Raw genomic sequence first — 19,398 nt, 5'->3', positions numbered from 1 at the left:
CAATCCTTGAGCCCTGAGGCCGCTGAGATCCCCCTGGAGCCCCCATCCCATCCTTCTGGAGCTGCCTACGCTCCAGGATGTCCCCCCACTGCTGGATGACGATGGAGCCGGAGTTTCCCAGAGGCTCTGTGAGGGGTTCACCCTCCCACCCTCTTCCCACGAGCGCACACTGAGTCCGTGGCCACCAAGCCACAGTTTCCCACTGCAGCCCACACCGAGCTCCTCTCCCTGAGCCCCCTCTGTCCCAGCTTTCCGCAGGAGCCAAAGCAGGGCAGAGCTGGAGCTGGGGGAAGCTGGAGCACACATTTCCCAACGTCCCCCAGCTGGGAGGGTTCAGCAGTCGAGAACCTTTCTCAGGATCAGAGGAGGCTGAGGAGAGGGGGCCGGGAGCTGAGACCCTTCCCACGCTCCCCAGCGAGGCTGCCCGGGCACCGCGGAGCCACCACGTCCCCACCACGTCCCCACAAGGTCCCCGTGTGCCCAGCTCGGGTTTCCAGCGCCCCCAGGCACCTCCAGCCCCTCGGGCAGCTCCGCCTTTCCCAGGTGCCCCCCCGCCCTGGAGCAGGGACACCCGGGCAAACAACCCTGGCTGAGCCCCCTGTTATTTAGGCAGGATTAAGCAAAAATTTGTGTGCACTTTTGAACTGTTTTCACAAGCGTTGCCTCTCACTCCCACGCAGGAAGCAGGAGAGGAGCCGGCCTGTTCCAATTAGGGCTCCCCGGGCCCAAAGGGCAGCGAGATTCGAGGGGGGGAAAGGGAAAGTGGGACAGAGAGCTGGAAAAAAGGGACCAGAAAGAAATCTGGATGGGGAGGAGGGATAAGCACAGCAAGAGGTGTTTGCTGGGACTGTGAGGATGGGACGGGAGTAGGTAGGGGGAGATTTGGGTCCCCTTCCTGCAGCAACTTGCCAGAGACCAGCCCTGCTTCCCTCTGCAAGGATGGCACAAAAGGTGCAGACATTAGCTATTTTAATTTAAAATAAATATATTTCTTAAAAAAAAAGAAAAAAAGAAGAAGAAAAATAAGTCCTTTTTTTTCCTCCTTCAAGCAGTGAAAAATAAATACTGTGAGATGAAAGCTGGGCTTCAAGAGAAAAACAAGAGAGGAAACCGAAAGCCCACAGTGCTTAGCGCTGCAGAAAGCCCAACAAAGCCGGCTTTTTTCCGGCCCTCAGCAGTTTTCTTAGGGAGATGTGGTGTGCCATGGGGGCCAGCTTTCCCCTAAAAAAGTGGGCCTGAACACTGTCCTCCCTAAATGCAGATAAAAGCATTTTGCCCCAGGTTTGGGCTCTCAGCACCTGGAGCCCCAGAGGGGAAGGTTCCGCTGCGGGTGAGGAGCTGGGATGCTCTGCTCAGCCTCGGATTTTGGTGTTCAGCCCTGTGTCCCATGGACACCCTGGCTTGGTGGGTGCTTGGGAGAGAGGTGTCCACGAGGAAAAGTGGGCACAGAGCAGCCCCCAGGTGAGGGAGGGCTGGGTTTGGCTCTGGGGATTGGCAGCTGTGAGGAACCAGGCTCGGGGAAAGGATTCTGCAGCCACCATCAGTCACAGCCCGCCCTGCTCAGGCTGCAGCTCCTTCTCCTCCCTCCCTCTCCCTGCTTTGTAATGTGGGTGTTGGATGGCAATCCTGGGAAAGCAGCATCCTTGAGAGTCCCAGGAGCTTGCAGGGGAGCAGCCTGGTGGGCAACTCGCTCCGTCCTTGGCTTTTGTGGGAGAGAAGAGGGAATGAAGTGCTAGAGAAAGGCCAGGGCTGAAACTGTGCTAAACCACAGCCCCTGAGTCAACACTCGCTGCAATTATGGGAAAGCTCCCCCAGCTCAGCAGGGCCAGGCCCCACAGCTCCTCTTCCTTCAGCAGCTCAGGGGCTTCCCTTGCCTGGGGATTCACCTCATCCTCCCATTTCAGCTGCTGGAAGGAGCACAGATAGATAAAGCAAACCCTGGGGAGATTCAACCACTTCTGAGGTTGGGGAACGTGGCCATGGTTTAACTGCACTCACTGGAACCATCAAAGAAGTCAGAAACAAGATTGGTCATCAATAAAACTCCATCACTGTTGCCCAGAGAAGCTGTGGCTGCCCCCGCCCTGGAAGAGTCCAAGGCCAGGTTGGACAGGGTTTGGAGAAACCTGGGATAGTGAAGGTGCCTGTGGAATGAGATGAGCTTTAAGGTCCCTCCAACCCAACCCATCCGAGGGTTCTAGGATGAGAGGCTACAAGGCTGGAGTGATCCAGCTCCAGCAGCACCACCAGCTCAGCCTGAGACCCTCCCACCCTTGAATCAGCTCTAAATGGCCTCTGCAATTCCTTTACATTTAACAGCATCACAGACTAAAACTTCCCCCAGCCTTTTCCCAGCCCGCTGGCCTGAGCGCAGAGTCCAGGTTAATTAAACCCCTGTGCAGGCTCCAGGCTGGAGACGGCCAGGCCAGGGGGCTGCAGCCAGCGAGCAGCAGCCTCCACCTGCCCAAAGCCCTCCTGCTCAGCAGGCAAAGCTTCTTCTGGCAGCCATCGGGCCCTTGGTGCCCGTCCCTCCCTCTTTCCCAATGGAATATCCCAGGAGCGGCGTCCCCTCTGGAGGCAGGATTAGCACCTCACTTCCAGGCTGGGATCGCTCCTCAGCAGGGCTGGGAGGACCCTCCCAGGCTGGCGCAAACCTGTGAGCCACGCTTCCCCCGGGCTAATCGCCCTAATCCCTGCTAACCGCGCCGCTAAAGAGCTCTAATCCCCGGGCGCGGGCACACACGCGCTCCCGGAGCCTGGAAAATCCTGTAATGGACACCCAGCCCGCCTGGAAGCAGGTCAAGTGTAACCAGCCCGCCCGGGTCATGCCCGTGGCACTGCCCCACCTCCGGGAGATGCTCCTTTCAACCAAACCTCGCTGCTCGCACCCCACAGAGCTCGGATTGCTCAACAGCAGTTGGGGAAAAGAGGGAAAAACCCCTCCTGCCAAGCCCCAGGCTCAGCACCGAGCGAACAAGGACAGATATTCCCGCGCTGCTGGCACGGAGCCCGGCGTGCTCACGGGGCTCACACCTGTGACCAGAAGCCGCTTGAAATTCCTCCCTGTCCCCGGGCTGGGCCAGGAGCCCTCAGTCCCAGCTGTGCCCCTGGAGGCTTCCAGGAGCCCAGCCTGAGCAATCCCACCGTGCTGGGCTCCGGCACTCGGGGAGGACACGGTGCTCCAGGTCACCCACACCCACCGTCCCTGAGAGCTCACATTCCCTTCCAGCCAGGTTAAACCCAGGAATTCTGCTGTTCTCTCCTCAAGCCCCTGGCTGATGTTGCCATTTCTGACATCTTTGAGGAAGAAGGGATGGGACTGGAGGATTTGTCCCAAAGGAAGGATGAACCCATCCCAGAACCCTGACGTGGACTTTTCCTGGATTGCAGAAGCACCCATGGGATGCTCCCAAGGTACTCCCTGGACAGTTCAGAGGGAGCATTTCTCCATCCATCCAAACAAACCCTCAGACTCTTCTGCAGATACTCATCTGCCTCCCCTTCATCATCATCCAGGAATAGGGACAGACACAAAGGGGATTCAGGTCCAACACCCCCAGCTGCTGCAGCAGGCTGACGCTGCCAAATCACGCACCACAGTCTCCCAGTAAGGGAGAGCAGGGATGTAGCAAGGCCAGGTTGAGGATAGTTGGCAGAACATTGTGTGGGGAAGATGCTGTCAGGATGGGAAGTGTGAAAAGGGAAGGCTGAGATCTCTTGGCAGGGCTGTCCCCTCGCAGCAGGAGAAGGGCCAAGGAACCTTCACTCAAGCTGAGCTCTTTCATCACTCACAAAGGATCCCAACCCTCCAAGCTGGCTCCAACATACCTGAAGAACAAACTGTGCCAGCACACTTTGTGAGCAGCCACGCATGACCTCACAGCTCGGGATGTTTTCATCCCACAATCCCGATGATCCATGTGCAATGACTCCGTGCCCTGTTTAAAACCCCGTCATTTGTGCTGCCCATCACCAGGACACAAGACATTTCTGAGGCAGATGGAGTCCAGAGCTGTCCCCGCTGCTGGGAAATCGCTGGTCCTAACAGGCACCTCAATTATCCTTGCCTTGGGAAGGGATTAGACACAGAGATGCTCAGCCAAGCACCTCCGATCTGTCTGTCCCGAGGGATTCCCCAACCTTCCCTTGATTTCCCTGCACAGACTGATCCCTCTGTGTCCTGGCCCCCCGCCCCTGCCCCCAGGCTGAACCCAGGCCGAGTCACGCCAGACACGAGGGCAGCACATGGCAGGACAGTGGCACTGCCCTGGGGCTGGGATGATGTTCAAGCCCCCAGATATGTCCGTCCACATCAAAGCCCCTGCCCTGCTCACCAGCTCCCATTCATCCCCCGGGAATGTTTGCCAGAGCTGGACCTGCCGTGGGGATGAGGAGGTGTGTCCGTGCACTCCCGAGTGGAGGGCCCCTAGGGATGTTCCTATGGCTTCCTGAAGCCCAGAACATCCCCACGGGATGCTGCCAGCACCGAGGCGGCGCTGCGGAAGGATCAGAGGATGACGAAGGAGGGAGGCCCGGCAGCTCCAGGTCACCTCCGCTCGCTGCCCCGGGCGACGGGCGCTGGGCGAGCCCTGCACCGCTCGGCAGCTGCAGATTCCTGCCTGTCCCACCCCCTCCTCCGCAGCCTTCCCGGCCACCCCTTCCCCGCAGGGCAATGCCAGCAGACGGCCGGGATTGCTCAATGGCAGCTGCAAGTCGCGGCGCATCGCGTCCCCGCGGCTGGCAGGGGATGGCGGCGGCCGTGCCCGCAGACAGCCCCCGCTCCCCGCCAGCCTCCGACGGCTTCTCCCCCTTCTCCACACAGCTGGGACCGCTGCGGCTCTGCCCACGGGCAGCGCTCCGCGAGAGTGTGCAGAGCTGGAGGAGGAGGAAGAGGAGGAGCCCAAGAGCTTCACCCTGCCCTCACCTGTGACCGCCAGGTCCCCGTGTCCCCCCTCACCCCTCTGTGCCCAGGGAAGTGTCGCTGCACACGAGAGCTCCCGGGCTGCCCTCGCTTATCAGCCCGAGCTGTCCTGGTGCCAGCTGCAGTTTCCAAAGGCGGAGGGGGAAGATTAGGATATTTAGCTTTGAAATCAAACAAATAATTGCACAGGCTTTCTGCAAACAGATCAGGGTTGGGAGGTCAGAGAGCAGCTGGTAAATCTCAGCACTGTTTGCGCTGCCTAAATAATATTAGACCGAGGATAATCAATCATTTTAATCAACAAAATTATTTATAACTCTTTAGAGCAAACAGTCAACTCTGCTGGCAGCTGCCAAGAGATGGCAGGTAACGATCCACAAGCCTCCAATTCCCCTGTGTGCTTATGGATTGACTCCTTTGCATCCTTGGATTTACTGCCCTGAAGATTTGCCCTCGCAAGTGCCTTGACCCTCTCTGAGGGCGTCCCTGGCCAGGGCCCACAAGCACTCACTCGAACACACACAAATACACCCAGCACCCCCCTGCAGCTGAATCCCAACCCAGGGCAGCTCACAGGGAGCAGCCACCCCACGCTCCAAGCACCTTCCCAAGCTGCATCTCCCAGCACAGCAGCATCTCCCAGGGAGGGAGGGGAGGGAGAACCAGCTGGACCGGAGAGGGAAAAAGTGTTCCTTCTGCTCTGCCACCTGAGCCAGCTCCACCTCCTCAGCTCTCCTCGGGGCTGTGGCTCTGCTGATGCCACCACCTGACACCTCCACAGGCACCACTCGTGTCCCACACACTGCACATCCCCCCAGCCCCAGGACAGGCTCTGCACAGCAGCAGATGATCCCAGCAGCCACAACAGGACAGGAGCCTTTTCCTGGCTGGGCTGGAAGCTGTGAAAGCCAAGGGATTGCTAAGAGGAGAATGAGGGTCAGCTTCCCATCTGGGACCAGGAGGGAACCAGGGACAAGGCCATCCCTGGATGCTCCTGCCAGCCCTACACCATTTCAATCCCCTGTCCCTGTCCAAGCTCAGCTCCCCCAGTGATGGAGGCCAGGAAGGGGCCTGGGAGAAACCTGGGAACCAAAGCACTGCAGCCCACACCAGCCTCAGGAACGGTGGTGCCAAAGTAATTTCATTTCACAACTTCCCAGGAACAATTCTCCTGGTTTTATTAATTTTTAAGCAGACAAGAAAACCAACAAAAGGGAATTTTCAGGAGAGGCCCAAGATCAATCCTCTCCATCCCAGGCTGCGCACAGGGTTTGCACAGATGTGTTACACCATGCAACATCCAGGTTTCCAGTATCCAGAGACACAGGAGCAAGGGTTTTCCCAATCGACCCCAGGAAGTTCTTCTTTTCCAACTCCTACTTCTAGGAAACCTCCCACCAGGGAAGGGACCAGTGCAGGGATTGGGCCAGACCAAGCCCTGGGAAGATGAAGGTGGGAGTGAGCTGGGGAAGGCAGCCAAAGACGAGCTGGGCTCCCCCATCAGCCTCAGTCATCCGCATCCCAGAGCCAAGCGTTGTCCAGGATGGGATTATGTCACCTCCTGGCCTCAGCTGGGAAGGCTGAAGGGCAGGCAGGGATAAATCCGAGTGGCTGGAGGGGCTCGGATCTGCCCAGAGGAAGCCTGAGCTTGGAAACCTCTGCAAGGGCTGGGGGAGAGAGGCTGAGACACTCCCAGGCCTCGCATCCACCCCGCGAAGCATCCGGAAGCTATTAAGGAATTACAGCCTCCCTGGCCCCGAGCCCTCCCCGGCAGAAGTGCCTGGGAGCAGATGGTGAAAGGGCTGATTGAATTCGGCTGCTCGCGCCAAGAGGCTCTTCAGGAGAGGCTCAGTGGAGGAGGGGGTGGAGGGGGCGGCATTTGGGACTCGGGAGCTGGGAGCCCTTGCCAGGAACTCCAGGAATCCTCCATCAACCCTAACAAGGCTGGAGGAGCTTTGGCAGTGACTTGGATGTGTGGTTGGAAGGGTGTGAGATTCCCTTGGGAGCTTGGCCCAGAGCTCCTGGTGCTCCAGGAGTGACTCCTCAGTGATCCAAGGCTGGTTCCTCTCCCTTCATCTCCAAGGGCACCGTGCATTGGAGCAGCTCCCTTCCAAAGAGGTGGGATGGGCCCAGGACCTGTGTGATCCCAAGCCTTGGTCCCAGCTGAGGAGGAGGCACAGGAGCTGTCAGCCCAACAGCCCTGCCCACCCCCGGGGCTTTCCTCCCACAAAAATGCAGCTTTATAAAGATCCTGAATTCCCAACTCGGTGTAATCCCACCCCATTCCCAGTGCCCATGGGAAGGCACTGGGTATGGGACCAGACCTCCCAAAGAGCCCTCAGAGAGGGATGGAACTCCAGTTACTCTGAATGGGGAGGAGGTGGGGAAAAAAGACCAGGATGAGAGAAATGTAGGATGAAAAAGAGCCAACAGGAGGGGAAAAAACTCCGAAGGATAAATGCTTCGAAAGTCATCCTTGGTGCCAGCCCTCCCGGAGGTGATGCCAGTGCCTGGGCAAAAACACAGATGGAGGAACCAAAATTGCCTGGGGATGAAGGAAGGGCTTAAACCTTCCCTGGAAAGTGGAGGGGAAGGAGGATTGCCCCAAAAACCAACACAGCCCCAGGCTCTGGGCTCCCTGCCCCTGCCAGCCAGCTCCAGCTCCCCATTCCCTGTGTGCCGGAGGGGACAGGCTTGGGCTCCGAAGCCCCCATGCCATCCCCTATCTCCAAATCCATCCCTGCTTTTCCAAGGGAGAAAGCTGCAGCGAGTCCCCCCGGGATCCTTGGCCGGCTGCCCGAGGTTGGGAAATCGGGAGCCTGGTCAGGCCCTGCCGGAGGGGCCGGCACGGAGCGCTCCGTGACCGTCAGGGGATCTTTGCGGAGCAATCTTTTCCGAGACAAGTCATGAGATTATTTCTTGCCTGGAATTTGCTCCCGCAGCTCCCATCGGCCCCGGACTGCTGAGTCAAGAGACCGCCGGGGCTGTGCCCTCCAGATGAGTAAATAAATTGCCACGGGGAGTGCGGGGGGCCGGGGGGGCTGGCGCCCGGCGGGGCGCGGGATGGGGCAGGGAGGGGACCCGATGACTCCCGAGCCTTGGGCTGGGGATGGATCCCGGCTTGGCAGCCGCGCACGGACTTAGTCACCAGATTAGCGAGCAGTTACACACGCGGCTTAAAGGCACATCATCCTTCCCTGCCCTTCCCTTCCCTTCCCTCCTTTTCCTCCGGGGCTTTATCTCGCTTTTTACTTCTTTTATTTTTTCAATTTCTTTCCGCCGAACTTTGGCTCTCGGTGAGCGCCTGGCACGGACAGCCAGCCGGCCACGGAAGACAGAAGCCCTTGAAGACGCCAAAGAGGGGGAAAGGGTCCAGCCCGGGGGTGACACAGCTCGGGGCAGCCCCTCCCGATCCCTTCCCGTCCCCTCCCGCTGTGCCGCCCTGCCGGGCGCTCGGGTCACTCTACAGGATCCATATGGCCCCGGCTGCTCCGGCCTCGGCTGCTTGGAAGCAGGAATGGTGCGAGTCATCCCGCTCGAAGGCAAACAGGCGCAGGGCCGGGGCCTTTCATGTTCCGGCCTTTGGAGCCAAATTCAAATCTGGAGCCGCTTAAAGGGATGGAAAGAGCCCCGGCGAGGAGCGGCCCCGCCGGGCCGCGGCTACCGGGACAGCTCCGAATCCCAAACCTCGCTGCTGCCGCTGGAAAGGGAAACTTTCCCAGCCTTCCCAGAACCCGGCACAACCTCGGGCACCGAGCCCAAGCTTCCTGGCAACCCTTCACAAGGACGGGGTTGGGAAATGCCACGGGCTCGGGGCACCGCGGTGCCGCTCCCAACCTGCTGGGCTCCTCTGCTGCCTGGGGCTGATGCCAGGGATTGAGCAAAGGAGTTTCTCCTCATTTCCAGCTGCAGACCAGGAGGAACTGCGTTTGCTGACCTCATGGAGCAGTCTGAGGGATGGAGCATTTGGGTAACGTGCCTCGAGCACTTGAAAAGAGAAAGCTCTTGGCATTGCATTTCCAAACTGCTTCTAACAATAATGGGTAAAAAAAGAAGGGGAAAAAAAAAAAAAAAAAGACCCAAATTTCACGTGTCCCACTCCAGCTTTTTTTAATTTTCCAGTGGAAAAAGCCAGGACTACTCAGCTTTTGCATGTTGTTTCTTCAGAGGGTTCAGGTTTCGGTAAACAATTGCTCAAAACTAAAAGGTAAGAAAACAAAAATCCCCTTTTCTGCTTCCAGAGCAGTGACCAAAATTCAGTGGCTTTGCACAAACACACGCAGGCACCTCTGAAAAATACTTTCATGTGGGTCAAAAACCCGCAGTTTGATTATTGTGATAAAAAGTGCTGACAACGGGGGGGAAACAATAGAAAACAACCCCCAAAGCACTGCCCAGTGTCCAGCTCCAGCTTTTGGGGTCTGCTGGTGGCAGTGGCAGCTTCCCTGAGGCAGCAGCACTATCCTGCAAGGCCATCCCAGGAGAGGCAGCAGTGGGATTCCCAGTGGGAATTCCAGCAAGCCCCATCCTGCTGTGCCAGACACTTTGTTCTGGAGGGATGCTGAGCCTGCCCGAGTCACCCAGCACCCCCAAACTGGGAATTCCAGGAGGTGGATGGGCCCAGGCCTGCCCGCTGCTGCAGAGGAGCTAGACAGTGGAACACAGACCGTGGAGAATGGGAATCCTGCAAGCAGAGGGAGACCAGGAGCACCCAAATGAGGATGCTCCCACCTCCCTGATGTGGCAGAATGGAAGCGCTGTGCCTCAGTTCCCCTATAAACAAGGTCTCATCAAGCCTTTTCTCAACATCTTTTGGGGTCAAAGGCCCCAAACCTTTAGAAAAAAGCTTTTAAAGAAAAGCCCAGTGCCTGGGCTGGCTTCTCCTGCACTCCCCACCAGCCATGTGAAGAATGCCTTGGAATCACGTCAAGTATTTGAGATGAGATGGGGGGAGAGGGGGCACGGCGAGGGGAGAGGGGGAGCTTTTGACTCAGTGTCTGGCTTCTTTCATCAATCCCACATTCCTGCTCATGCCATCACCCTCCGGGAAAGTGCGACAACCTACAGAATCCATGTGGAGCCAATTTAGAATCCCCTCCGTGTAAGAAAATGCATTTTGTTCATTAAAAAGCTCTGGATGCTCAGCTGGGGTGAGGAGGCAGCCTGCAAGCCCCACAGCCATCCCAGAAACATGGGATCCAGTGGGAAGATATCCTACACACAGCTAGAGCCCAGAGGAGAGCAGTGCTCCCTGCACACCCTCCCAGGACATCTGTTCCAGCCCAAATAACCCCAGAGTTCCTGCACCAGCTACCTGAGCTGGAGGTCTCTGCCTCCTCTGACTTTGTAGGGAAGGTTTAACGTGAGGATAAAAGCTGGAAAGCAGGGAACTGCTGGAGCAGGTATTGCTGTTGTGCCCAGCAGCAACTGGGAGAGCAGTGAATGGGAATTACAGCCCCAGAGCCCAGTTCAGATCCAGACAGAGCCCTGTGACTCTGCACATCCCAATCCACAAACCGGGGCTGTCACAATTACTCCAATCCTCATTCCCAAGGCAGAGGGAGCCACAGAAATGAGGGGATTTTTCTCTTTGGGAAAGCAAGCTGCTGTTTCTCGGTGTGTTTGTGATATTTTTCTGGCAGGTTATATTTATCCACAGGCTCCAGGAACCAGATGTGGGACTCAGGGGCTGTGCTGCACCAGCTTCCTGCTTTCCTGCAAACACCGGGTCCACCTGCCCTGCACGGAGCGGGACACGGCCTGGAGAGCCAGGAAACTGCAAGGTCAGCACAGCCAGGGGAGGGGACAGGGAAAAACGTGTCACCTGCCTGGTTCTGCACAGAGGGTATTGCTTCCATGCACTGGTGCTGTTCGTGGGACAGAGGAGCAAATCAGGTCATGGATTTTTGGCGGTTGAGTGAAAAAACCCCCAAAAACCTCAACATCAAAATGCAGAGTTTCAGTTCAGAAAGAGACGGTAGTGAGAGAGCAGGGTTTGACCCATCCAGGGCTACTCTGAGCCAGCCACCCCTGTGAGGAAGGACGGAACCCCTTGGAGCAGCTCTGAGAACAGCACCGAGGGCCCTGCTCCCCCTCAGCACAGCCGTGCAGGGCTCAGACTCCTCGAGGCAGCATTTGCAGCCCGTGAATGGCTCCAGTGCTCCGGGGGTGGCTGCACTGAGACACCAGCTGAGCCTTTCACCACATTACAAACTGAAACCACCCTGGCAGTGCCTAAGGCCAGGCTGGACAGGGCCCTGAGCCACCTGGTCCAGTGTGAGGTGTCCCTGCCCATGACAGGCAGTGGAACTGGATGAGCTTTAAAGTCTGATCCAACCCAAACCATTCTGGGATTCAGAGATTGATTCATTTCTTTTTTGGCCAACCCTGTGCACTTGGCCTCCAGCTCTGTGTCCATCCCAGACTGTCCCTCCCCTATTCCAGGAGATATTCAGGCACAATCAAGCAACTTTAGATTTCCACATTTTCCCATCACTGCCACGGAAACCGGCAGGCACAAATCCCCAAACCTGGGAAAGCTGGGCTGGAGAGATGAGAGGACCCAGCAGGACCCATCCCAGCTTTCCAAGGGTCACCTTTGCAGGAGGAGATCCAGGCCAGGCCCATTATCTCCAGAGCCATCTTCTAGCTCTGCCATGGGCAGCACTCAAGTGCTTCCCCCCCTCAAATTCCACTGCACCTGGGAAAAATGTAGGAGCTCGTAGGAGAATCAATAAATATTTATTGTTTAACCAGCAGTATTTTGACTGGAGATGTAAGCATGGCCCTGTGCCAGGGAAACAAGAGCCTTCTTGGCCAGCGCTGCAAACAAATTTTTGTCTGTATCTCGTTGGAAGATTATAAACTACACAATGAAAGGAAGAAAAAGAAACACAGCCAGCGAGCAGCTTAGTCACGGAAGAGGAACAAAAGAGCTGAGATGGATAACTGTGGCATGGGGTTACAAAAAAAGGGCTGCAGGCCTGATTTTTGGCTGTGAGACAGCTGTGCTGCTCAGATCAGCTGCAGATAGTGCCACTGGCTCCTGCTGGGATGGGGCTTGGAGCTGCACCAGGAGGCACTGGAGAGACACTGGGATCCACCAGAAACTCCCAGCCAAAAAGCAAACTGGGCAGTCAGGGCTTGGCCTACAGAGGCACAACCTTGCACGTACGGAATATCCCAGTTCCCACAGGGATCCCCAGTCACAGTGGGATGAACAGCCAGGCCCTGGCTCCAGGGGAATTTTAGTGCTCAAGTGAAGCAGATCATCCCCTCCTTGTGCACCTCCTCAGCATCCTGGCATGCTCCTACCCAGCACAGGTGCTCCACCAACAAGATTTGTCAGCCTGGAGGGTGCCAGAGCTCCATCCTTTGGATCAGGGACAGCAGTGACGCTTGCTGTCCTAAATCATGCCATTTGCTCACCTTGTGCCATGCAAGGACCACTGAAAAAAGGAAAAGACTCTCCTGCCTTATCTGGGACAGATTTACTTGGATTTGTTCCCTTCTTCCCCAACGCCCCAGTGGATCCTGGGGAAGATCCTGGTGCCACAACTGACAAGAGCCATTTAGGGTGACAGCTCTGCCAGTTCACATCCCTGACATGAACTCAGACAGTCTGGTCTTGCTCACACCCACCTGAGGGTTTAATCTATGGGACAACCTCTGCGCCTTAAGCCTGATCCAGCTGCCCCCAGCTCCTCACACAGCAGGATCCATTCCAGGGGATGCAGCCACTGCACTTCTGCCAGCAGCAAATCCAGAGCTGGCTCCCAGAGGAGCTGTGGCTGCCCCGTCCCTGGCCGTGTCCAAGGCCAGGTTGGACGCGGCTTGGAGGACCCTGGGCTAGTGGGAGGTCTCCCAGGTGGAATCATGAGATCTTTAGGGATTCCGACGCGAGCCATTCTGGGATTCTGTGATAACCCCGTGGCAAAGCTCAGCGTGCCACAGTGCCGCGGCAGTCCCAGCCACTCGCTGCCTGCCTGCCAGCAGTCTGCTCTGGATTTGGGAGTGCAGGAAATCTAAGGATGTCTCAGCAGCTGCTTTGGAGAGCTGGAGTGCAGCATTCCAGCCTGAGCCTGTGTTATCCCTGCATTCTGTAAGGCCCATCAAAGCATGGCACGCTGTAATTACATGGCAAATTAGGGGCCACTTCATGTAACGACACTGTAATTACACACTTGGTGCGTGCTTAGGGGAGTTCGGGATGGAAACGTGAAAGGAACGGGGGTTTGCTCCCGTTCCCTGGAAATCTCCCTCCCTGGACCCAGCTTAAAAACCAGGGATGCGCTTTGGTGGATGTGTCCCTGAAGGACAGCTCCGTGAGCTGCCCTCTTTCCACCCCTTTTCAGAGCTTTGGTGTGAAGCTGACACTAAAAAAGCTGAAGCTGGTGGCATCCAAATGCAGCCAGTCCCCCCTCCTGGGAACCTCTCATTCCCGCATCCCGGCTGGATACCACAGTAATGGGCATTTTGTCAGCGCATACAGAGGTAATTGCTCTTCTTCAGCTGAGTTCTCACCTCCTCCGCAGGCAATCAGCACCGAAAATGCGAGAGCAGCCCCAAGTCCTCCATTTCTGAGCCTCAGCCTCGCTGCTGATGATTCCAGCCCCCACAGAGCATCCCCAGCCGAGCCCAGCTCTCACCTTGGCTGCACTGCAGGGCAAAGCATTCCAAAAGATCCGGGTGCAATTCCCTGCATCCCTGGAAACACCAATCAGTGCTTTCCTTTTCCCAGGCTCTGGCGTCCTGTGTGTCCCCGGGAGGACAGGTGAGCGCCCTCCCAGCGCCACTGAGGCAGAGGGAGGGACAGAGAACACGCCACAGCAGGGAGGGAAATGTCGGTGCTCTCTGCTGTGTTTTATCCCGCCTGGAAAGAAAACGTGGCCATGCAGGAGCCAGCGCCGGTCAGCAGCAGGGAAACTGAGTCACACAGCAGCTGACACAGCGTGAGGGCTCAGTCCTGAGGGGATAATGCACGATCAAATCTTTCTTTTGGACGAGACTAATGTCCCAAGTCCCTGAGCGCTTTTAACCCCACCAGCTCAGCAAACTGACCCCCGTCGGTGGGGCTGATCCAGCTGTGACCCCGTTCCATGCACCCCTGGGAACCAGGGATGGCTGCAAACTTGTCCTCCCTAGACAAGGTAGAGGACAGAATGAAGGATCTCCTCCTAAAACCTAAAGCAGAACGATTTTCTCTGCCGCTTGCCCGCGGCGAGGCTCTGTGGAGGAGCTCTGCGCTTCCCAGGCTCGCTTTAAATGCAAACTCCCTTATTTGTCTGCGCTGAAAGTGAAAGCAAAGCCTGACCTGGCTTGGGAAGGGGGAGAAGCACGATTCAGGCAGGTCCGACATCCAAAGGCAGCACGAAAGCTGTGTAAGGCCTTTCCTGCACCCTGCACCACCACGGCAGGAGAACCAGGATCTTACAGAGGTCCGGGTTGGAAGGGAAAATCTTGCCTCAGCTCTAACTGATGTCCCAAATCCTAAACAGAGGGAAAGGTTCTTGCCAGATAAAAACACACCCCTGGGATGCCACCCACGCACAGGCCAATGGAAACAACGTGTCCATGTCCCAGCTGTCCTCAGGGTAGGCATGGGAAGAGCTGAAAAGCCGAAAAGTCCGGATTTCTGTGCTGCGTGTGCACGGAGCCAATCCTTTTGCCAGCAACAAATCCACCCCTGCTCCTGTAACACACCTCCAGGGAAAGAAGGCAAAAGAAGGGCTGGATGCAGGAGCATCCCTGCTCCACCTGGGATGCCCAGGAACAACACCTGGGATTACAGCCCTGCTCTAGTACAGCGGGGGCGGCAACTCCGCAGCTTCCTTAGCAAGAAAGGAGCACTTGGGAGCCCCAGTTACACCCCGGAGCTCCCAGCAAGGGCCGGGGAGCTGCTTCCCGCTCTACCCAGAGCCAACAAGCGCAGCTTGGCAGAGCTGCAGGAAACAAAATGATTTGTGGAGGGCAGTGTTCATCAGCCCCCAGGTGAAGTTCCCCTTGGGGTTGAATTTTGCGTGGTTTGGGGTTTTACTGTCTCAGAAGATGTCCCACCAAGCCATTGTGGATCAGCTATGTATCTACAACCACGAATGATGTTACCACCCTCTCCAGCACATCCTGTTAAAAATATCCACACACAGAGAATTGAATCTCGATGGAGAACCCACTCCCATGAGCTTCTGGCTCTGACCTGCCCATCTCACTCACACACTTCTGCTGCTTATAGCGGGGGTGGGGGCTGGATTTGGCTTTGGAAGCTTTCTACAACTCCACATCCCCTCCAGGTTATTTTTAAACCCTTCAGACACACCACAAATCTCCCCGGAGTTTTGCAGGCAGAGGTGTGGGGTGGAGCAGGGTGAGACGGGACAGAGGTGCAGTTTCATGGGACATCAGGCACCTGGCACATCAAACGTCCTGCACAACTGAAATCCTGTGGCTGCAGGGACCCTCCCTGCCCGAGGTTAACCCCGTGGATCACATCGGCACAGCTGCTTTGTGAAGGGACAAGGGGCTGGAGTCCTTCTCAGCCCATTTTGGAATTAAGGACAACGGGAACGTTTGGTGGCAGATTCATGGCTGAAGGAGCTATCAAGGAGCAGATGAGTCCTCCAGGAGCAGAGAGAAGTGATGTTCCCTCCCTGCCGCATGGCTGGATCCCAGGAACACAGCCCAGCAGCATCCACACTCCTTCCCTCACCATCAATCCCACCAAACCAGAGAGCAGCAGCACTCTCTCCGAGTTGGAGGGGAAATGAGGTTAAGCCAGCTAATTGACAGCACTGACCTTTGTGGCTCCCAGCGAGCGCAGCCACCAGCACAGGAGCGGCTGCAGCTGAGGCCGATGGGGGGGCAGCTCTGTTCTACCTCTTGGGGTTGTGTTTTTCAGAGCTCTTCCTGCCCAAGTTTAAACCTGGGGTCAGCTCTAAGAACTGTTTGCTGACATCAGCTGCAGAAGAGCTTTCAGGGACAGAAGAAAATTAACTTAAGGCAGGGTGAAACTCTGAGTCCTCCCTTCAGGCACCAGGGAATTCCACTGCTCCGGGGCTCAGACACCCGGAGCACACAAAGCCTCTGTGAGAGCTCCCACCCACACCAGGAGAGTGCTAATTTAAACAGATACTTTACTCTGGAGTGAAACGCAAACCCCATCCCACCCTGATGGTCCAGGTGTTTATTCCGATCCCATTTTCCTCCCCTCCAAGCAACCAGGCTGCCCTCAGGGTCTGAAGGGCAGGAATGAGCCTTCATCAAAGTTTTAGGAAATAGGCACAAACAGGTACTCAGCTCCACTCCAGCCTCCCACTTCAGCTGTTTAGGTGCATCCTCAGCATCTCTCAGGCATTTTGAAGCCCGGTGCTCTCCAGCCCACGGCTGGGAGCCAGGCTCAGCCCTGCTGCCGAGGCAGGGAGCACTGGCACCCTCTGACCAGCCCAGGGTGCTCCCTGCGGCCAGGGAGGACGGGAGGAGGGATCCCAAGGGAGACACTCCTGCACTGGACACTCCACAGCCCGTGGAGGGCTGATGCCCAGGCGAGTGCTGACTTTGGAGCTCTCTGCAGCCCAGCTGATGCTGCACCAGCATCTACTGCAGTCTAAGCACCAACCCCTGTGTAGCTGCGGCCCTCATCTATCATTTTATTTCCACATGCAGTCCAAAATCCTAATGCCTGGAGGAGCTGTGCCTCCCTTCTGGCTTTCCTAGAAACTTCCTAACCCGCAGAGAAACGTACAACTCAAATCTTTAGTTTGATTTTCTTTGCCACACTGGCGCTGCACAAAATCCAGCAAACTTCCAGTTTGGCAGCGTGGGAACTGCAGTAGGGAGAGATGAAGCAACATGACTAGTTTTATGCAGAAAAAAAAAAGGCTTGTTTTATTTTCCTGCGGGTCCTCCAAGCTCCATCCTCCACCTCGCCTGGGCAGGGCAGAGAGGAGTCGAGCGCCTGGGGTCAGCGAGCAGCCAGACGCCACCAGTGTGTGAACAGCAGCTCTTATTCTGCTCAGGGCTCGGCTCGGAGCAGTAACCACAGCCAGCAGCAGCTGAACTCACCGCTACAACACACACAAGAAAAAAAACCTTCTTGCCTCCCTTCAGTAACGTGTTGCTCTCTGCACCCTCCCTCCACCCATTTCTCCAGAAGGGCGAGGAAAAAAAAAAAATCAAAGCGGCGGGTTTTCCTGGATTAAACGTGCTAAATCCAGAGCAGTCACCGCTGGAGTTGTGTGTCCCAAATACCACGAGGGCTTGGACCACACAAGACATTTCCAGCGAGGGATGGGGGGAACGCACATCCCAGCTAACGATGGGAACGGGCGGGGAGTCCCGGGGAGCGCATCTCTCCTGCCTCCCCGCCGGACGGGCTCCCCTACATCCCGGCAAGGATGCCAGGAGCATGAGGAAAGGAGGTTGGAGGGGCGGCGGGATGGATTTTAAGAGAAGGAGGGGGATGGAAAGTCATAAAAGCGCTCGGAAAAGTCAATTCGCCTTCGGCAGCGGGCAGAACCCGGGCGGCGCCGCTGCGCTGCGACTTGGGGTGCGCTCCGTGTTCTCTGCCAAAAGACACCCCCAAAACACCCCACAGCGACCTCTCTGACCCCCTCCCCAGCGGCCAAGCCTCTCCCCCCCAGGCAAATCTCTCCCGCCGCCGCCTTCGCAGGGGGAAGGGGTCGGGGCTGCGCGGAGCGGGGCGCGGAGGGGACACGGCGCTCACCGGGGGACGGGAAGAGCTCGATGTCCACCTTCTCCGTCTTGATGATGGTCAGATCCACAGCCGCCTTCATGGCTGGGGCAGCGCCGCGGGGGCGTCGCGCCGGGAGCGGGGGGCGGCGGCTGAGCCCCGCCGAGCGCGGAGCGGGGCGCCCGGGGCAGCGCGGCCGGCGCTGCCTCCCTCCTCCGCTGCCCTTCCTCCTTCTCCTCCTCCTCCTCCTGCTTCTCCTCCTCCTCCTCCTTCTTCCTTCCTTACTTCCTTCCTTCCGCGCTCCCTCGCTCCGCTCCCGGCTGCGCTGCGCTCCCCGCTCCGCTCCGCTTCGCCCGTCCCCGCCGCCGCCGCCCCGGCCGGGCTGAGCCGAGGGGAGGGCGCTGGGCCGGCCCCGAGCCGTGACAGCGGCGGGAGGGACCCGCCCCGCCCCGCCCCGGAGGCGGCCCCGGGCCCCGGCGCTGCGGGGAGCGGAGCCGGCGCTGCCGGGGAGAACGGGGGTCCGGGCACGGAGGGGGAGCAGCGCATCCAGGGCTCCTCCGCCTCGACCTCTGCCCGCATCCCGGCCCCCAAACACGACGGGATAAAGAGTTTGAGCACGCTGGCCGCAGGCAGCCCTGGCTGGAGCCGCTGCCCAAAACCAATGGTTCTTGAAACCAGGCCAGTTGTCTTCACCCTGCCTGTCTCGACATGAACCGCTGCCTTTCACACTCACCCCTTCAGCTCCCGTCACCCCTTCATGCTCACATCATCTCCTCACATTTCCATCACCCCTTCACATTCCCATCGTCCTGCCCCGAGCTGCCTGATCCTCTCCCACCCACAGCACATCCAAACTCGGGGCACAGCTCGGGCAGAGCACTGCACATCGTGCTGTGGTGGGTGACAGCCAGGGGTGGTTGTTCCCAGGCCTGCTTGGAAGAGGTGGGAGGCCAAAGAGAGTTGGGAACTGACTGGATAAAAAGCATCTTGAAGATGCAAGATGAGTGTCATGCCAGCGTGGCATGGAGTTAGCAGAAGAATATTGGTTTTCACATGAAATCTTTTTGATTGTATTTAAGTAGCACAAACTTCAGACCACAAACGGCACAGCAGAACGAGAGTATGACTCACAGATGTCAGCTTACCGGTACGGAGAAAAAAAGTCATTAGCAACCAGCTCTTGTGGTTCTGTCACTCTGAAAGTCTTTAACAGCTTCCGATTCTGGCATAGATCAGGCTGCTCTCATCAAAGATGGGCTCAAGTGAACACAGGCCCACAGGAGCAGCTTCCCGGGGTCACGGTCACTGCCCAGCCTTTAGGAAGGACCAGGGTCCTGCTTGCAAACACCTCTGAAACCTCCCAAGACCCCAAAAGATGAACTGCAGATGCAAACGCTGCAGCTCAGATTATTTCGCTTCTGCAGCGGGGCCTTTCTCAGCCACCATGGGCGTATTTATAGCAGGAGAGTTTGTGCAACTGAAAGAAGCTGCAAGGTGCTGGGGCCAGACGAGGAGAGCCGGCTCAGGCTGCACACACAGCTTTGCCAAGGCAGGCAGATCGAGCAGCAGGAGGGCTGAGAGCTGGTAAAGCTGGGCAGGGAGCTCCAGCCCAAAGTTCGTCTTCCTCACCCAGTGACAACCTCTCACATTCTCAGTTTTACAGTCTATGTTGTTTCCAATTTACTTGCAAGCTCAGTTCTGGGCAACCTATTCCTGCAGCAGTGGAGTGGGACCAGCAATTTGCCGTGATGAAAAACTTCCCTCCACTGATTCCCGAGGGCTCGGGAGAACC

General features: G+C 57.3%; 1 protein-coding gene across 1 annotated transcript in view; it reads right to left on the bottom strand.

Annotated features, from left to right (window-relative positions):
- The window catches only part of ETS1 (ETS proto-oncogene 1, transcription factor), a 47,229-nt gene extending 29,182 nt beyond the window's left edge, over positions 1 to 18,047 (bottom strand). Inside the window, exon 1 of the mRNA XM_066203656.1 lies at positions 17,640 to 18,047. Coding sequence (XP_066059753.1) covers positions 17,640 to 17,709 — 70 coding nt within the window. The 5' untranslated portion in view covers positions 17,710 to 18,047. The remainder of the gene's footprint in view (positions 1 to 17,639) is intronic.
- Between the last annotated feature and the right edge of the window lie 1,351 nt (positions 18,048 to 19,398).

The sequence above is a fragment of the Chamaea fasciata genome, unplaced genomic scaffold (genome assembly GCF_029207755.1).
Source record: "Chamaea fasciata isolate MVZ Bird 193981 ecotype frontalis unplaced genomic scaffold, bChaFas1.0.hap1 SCAF_24, whole genome shotgun sequence".
NCBI classification, from domain to species: Eukaryota; Metazoa; Chordata; class Aves; order Passeriformes; family Sylviidae; genus Chamaea; species Chamaea fasciata.
The sequence above is the reverse complement of the archived record's forward strand: the minus strand, read 5'-3'. Positions and strand labels throughout refer to the sequence as shown.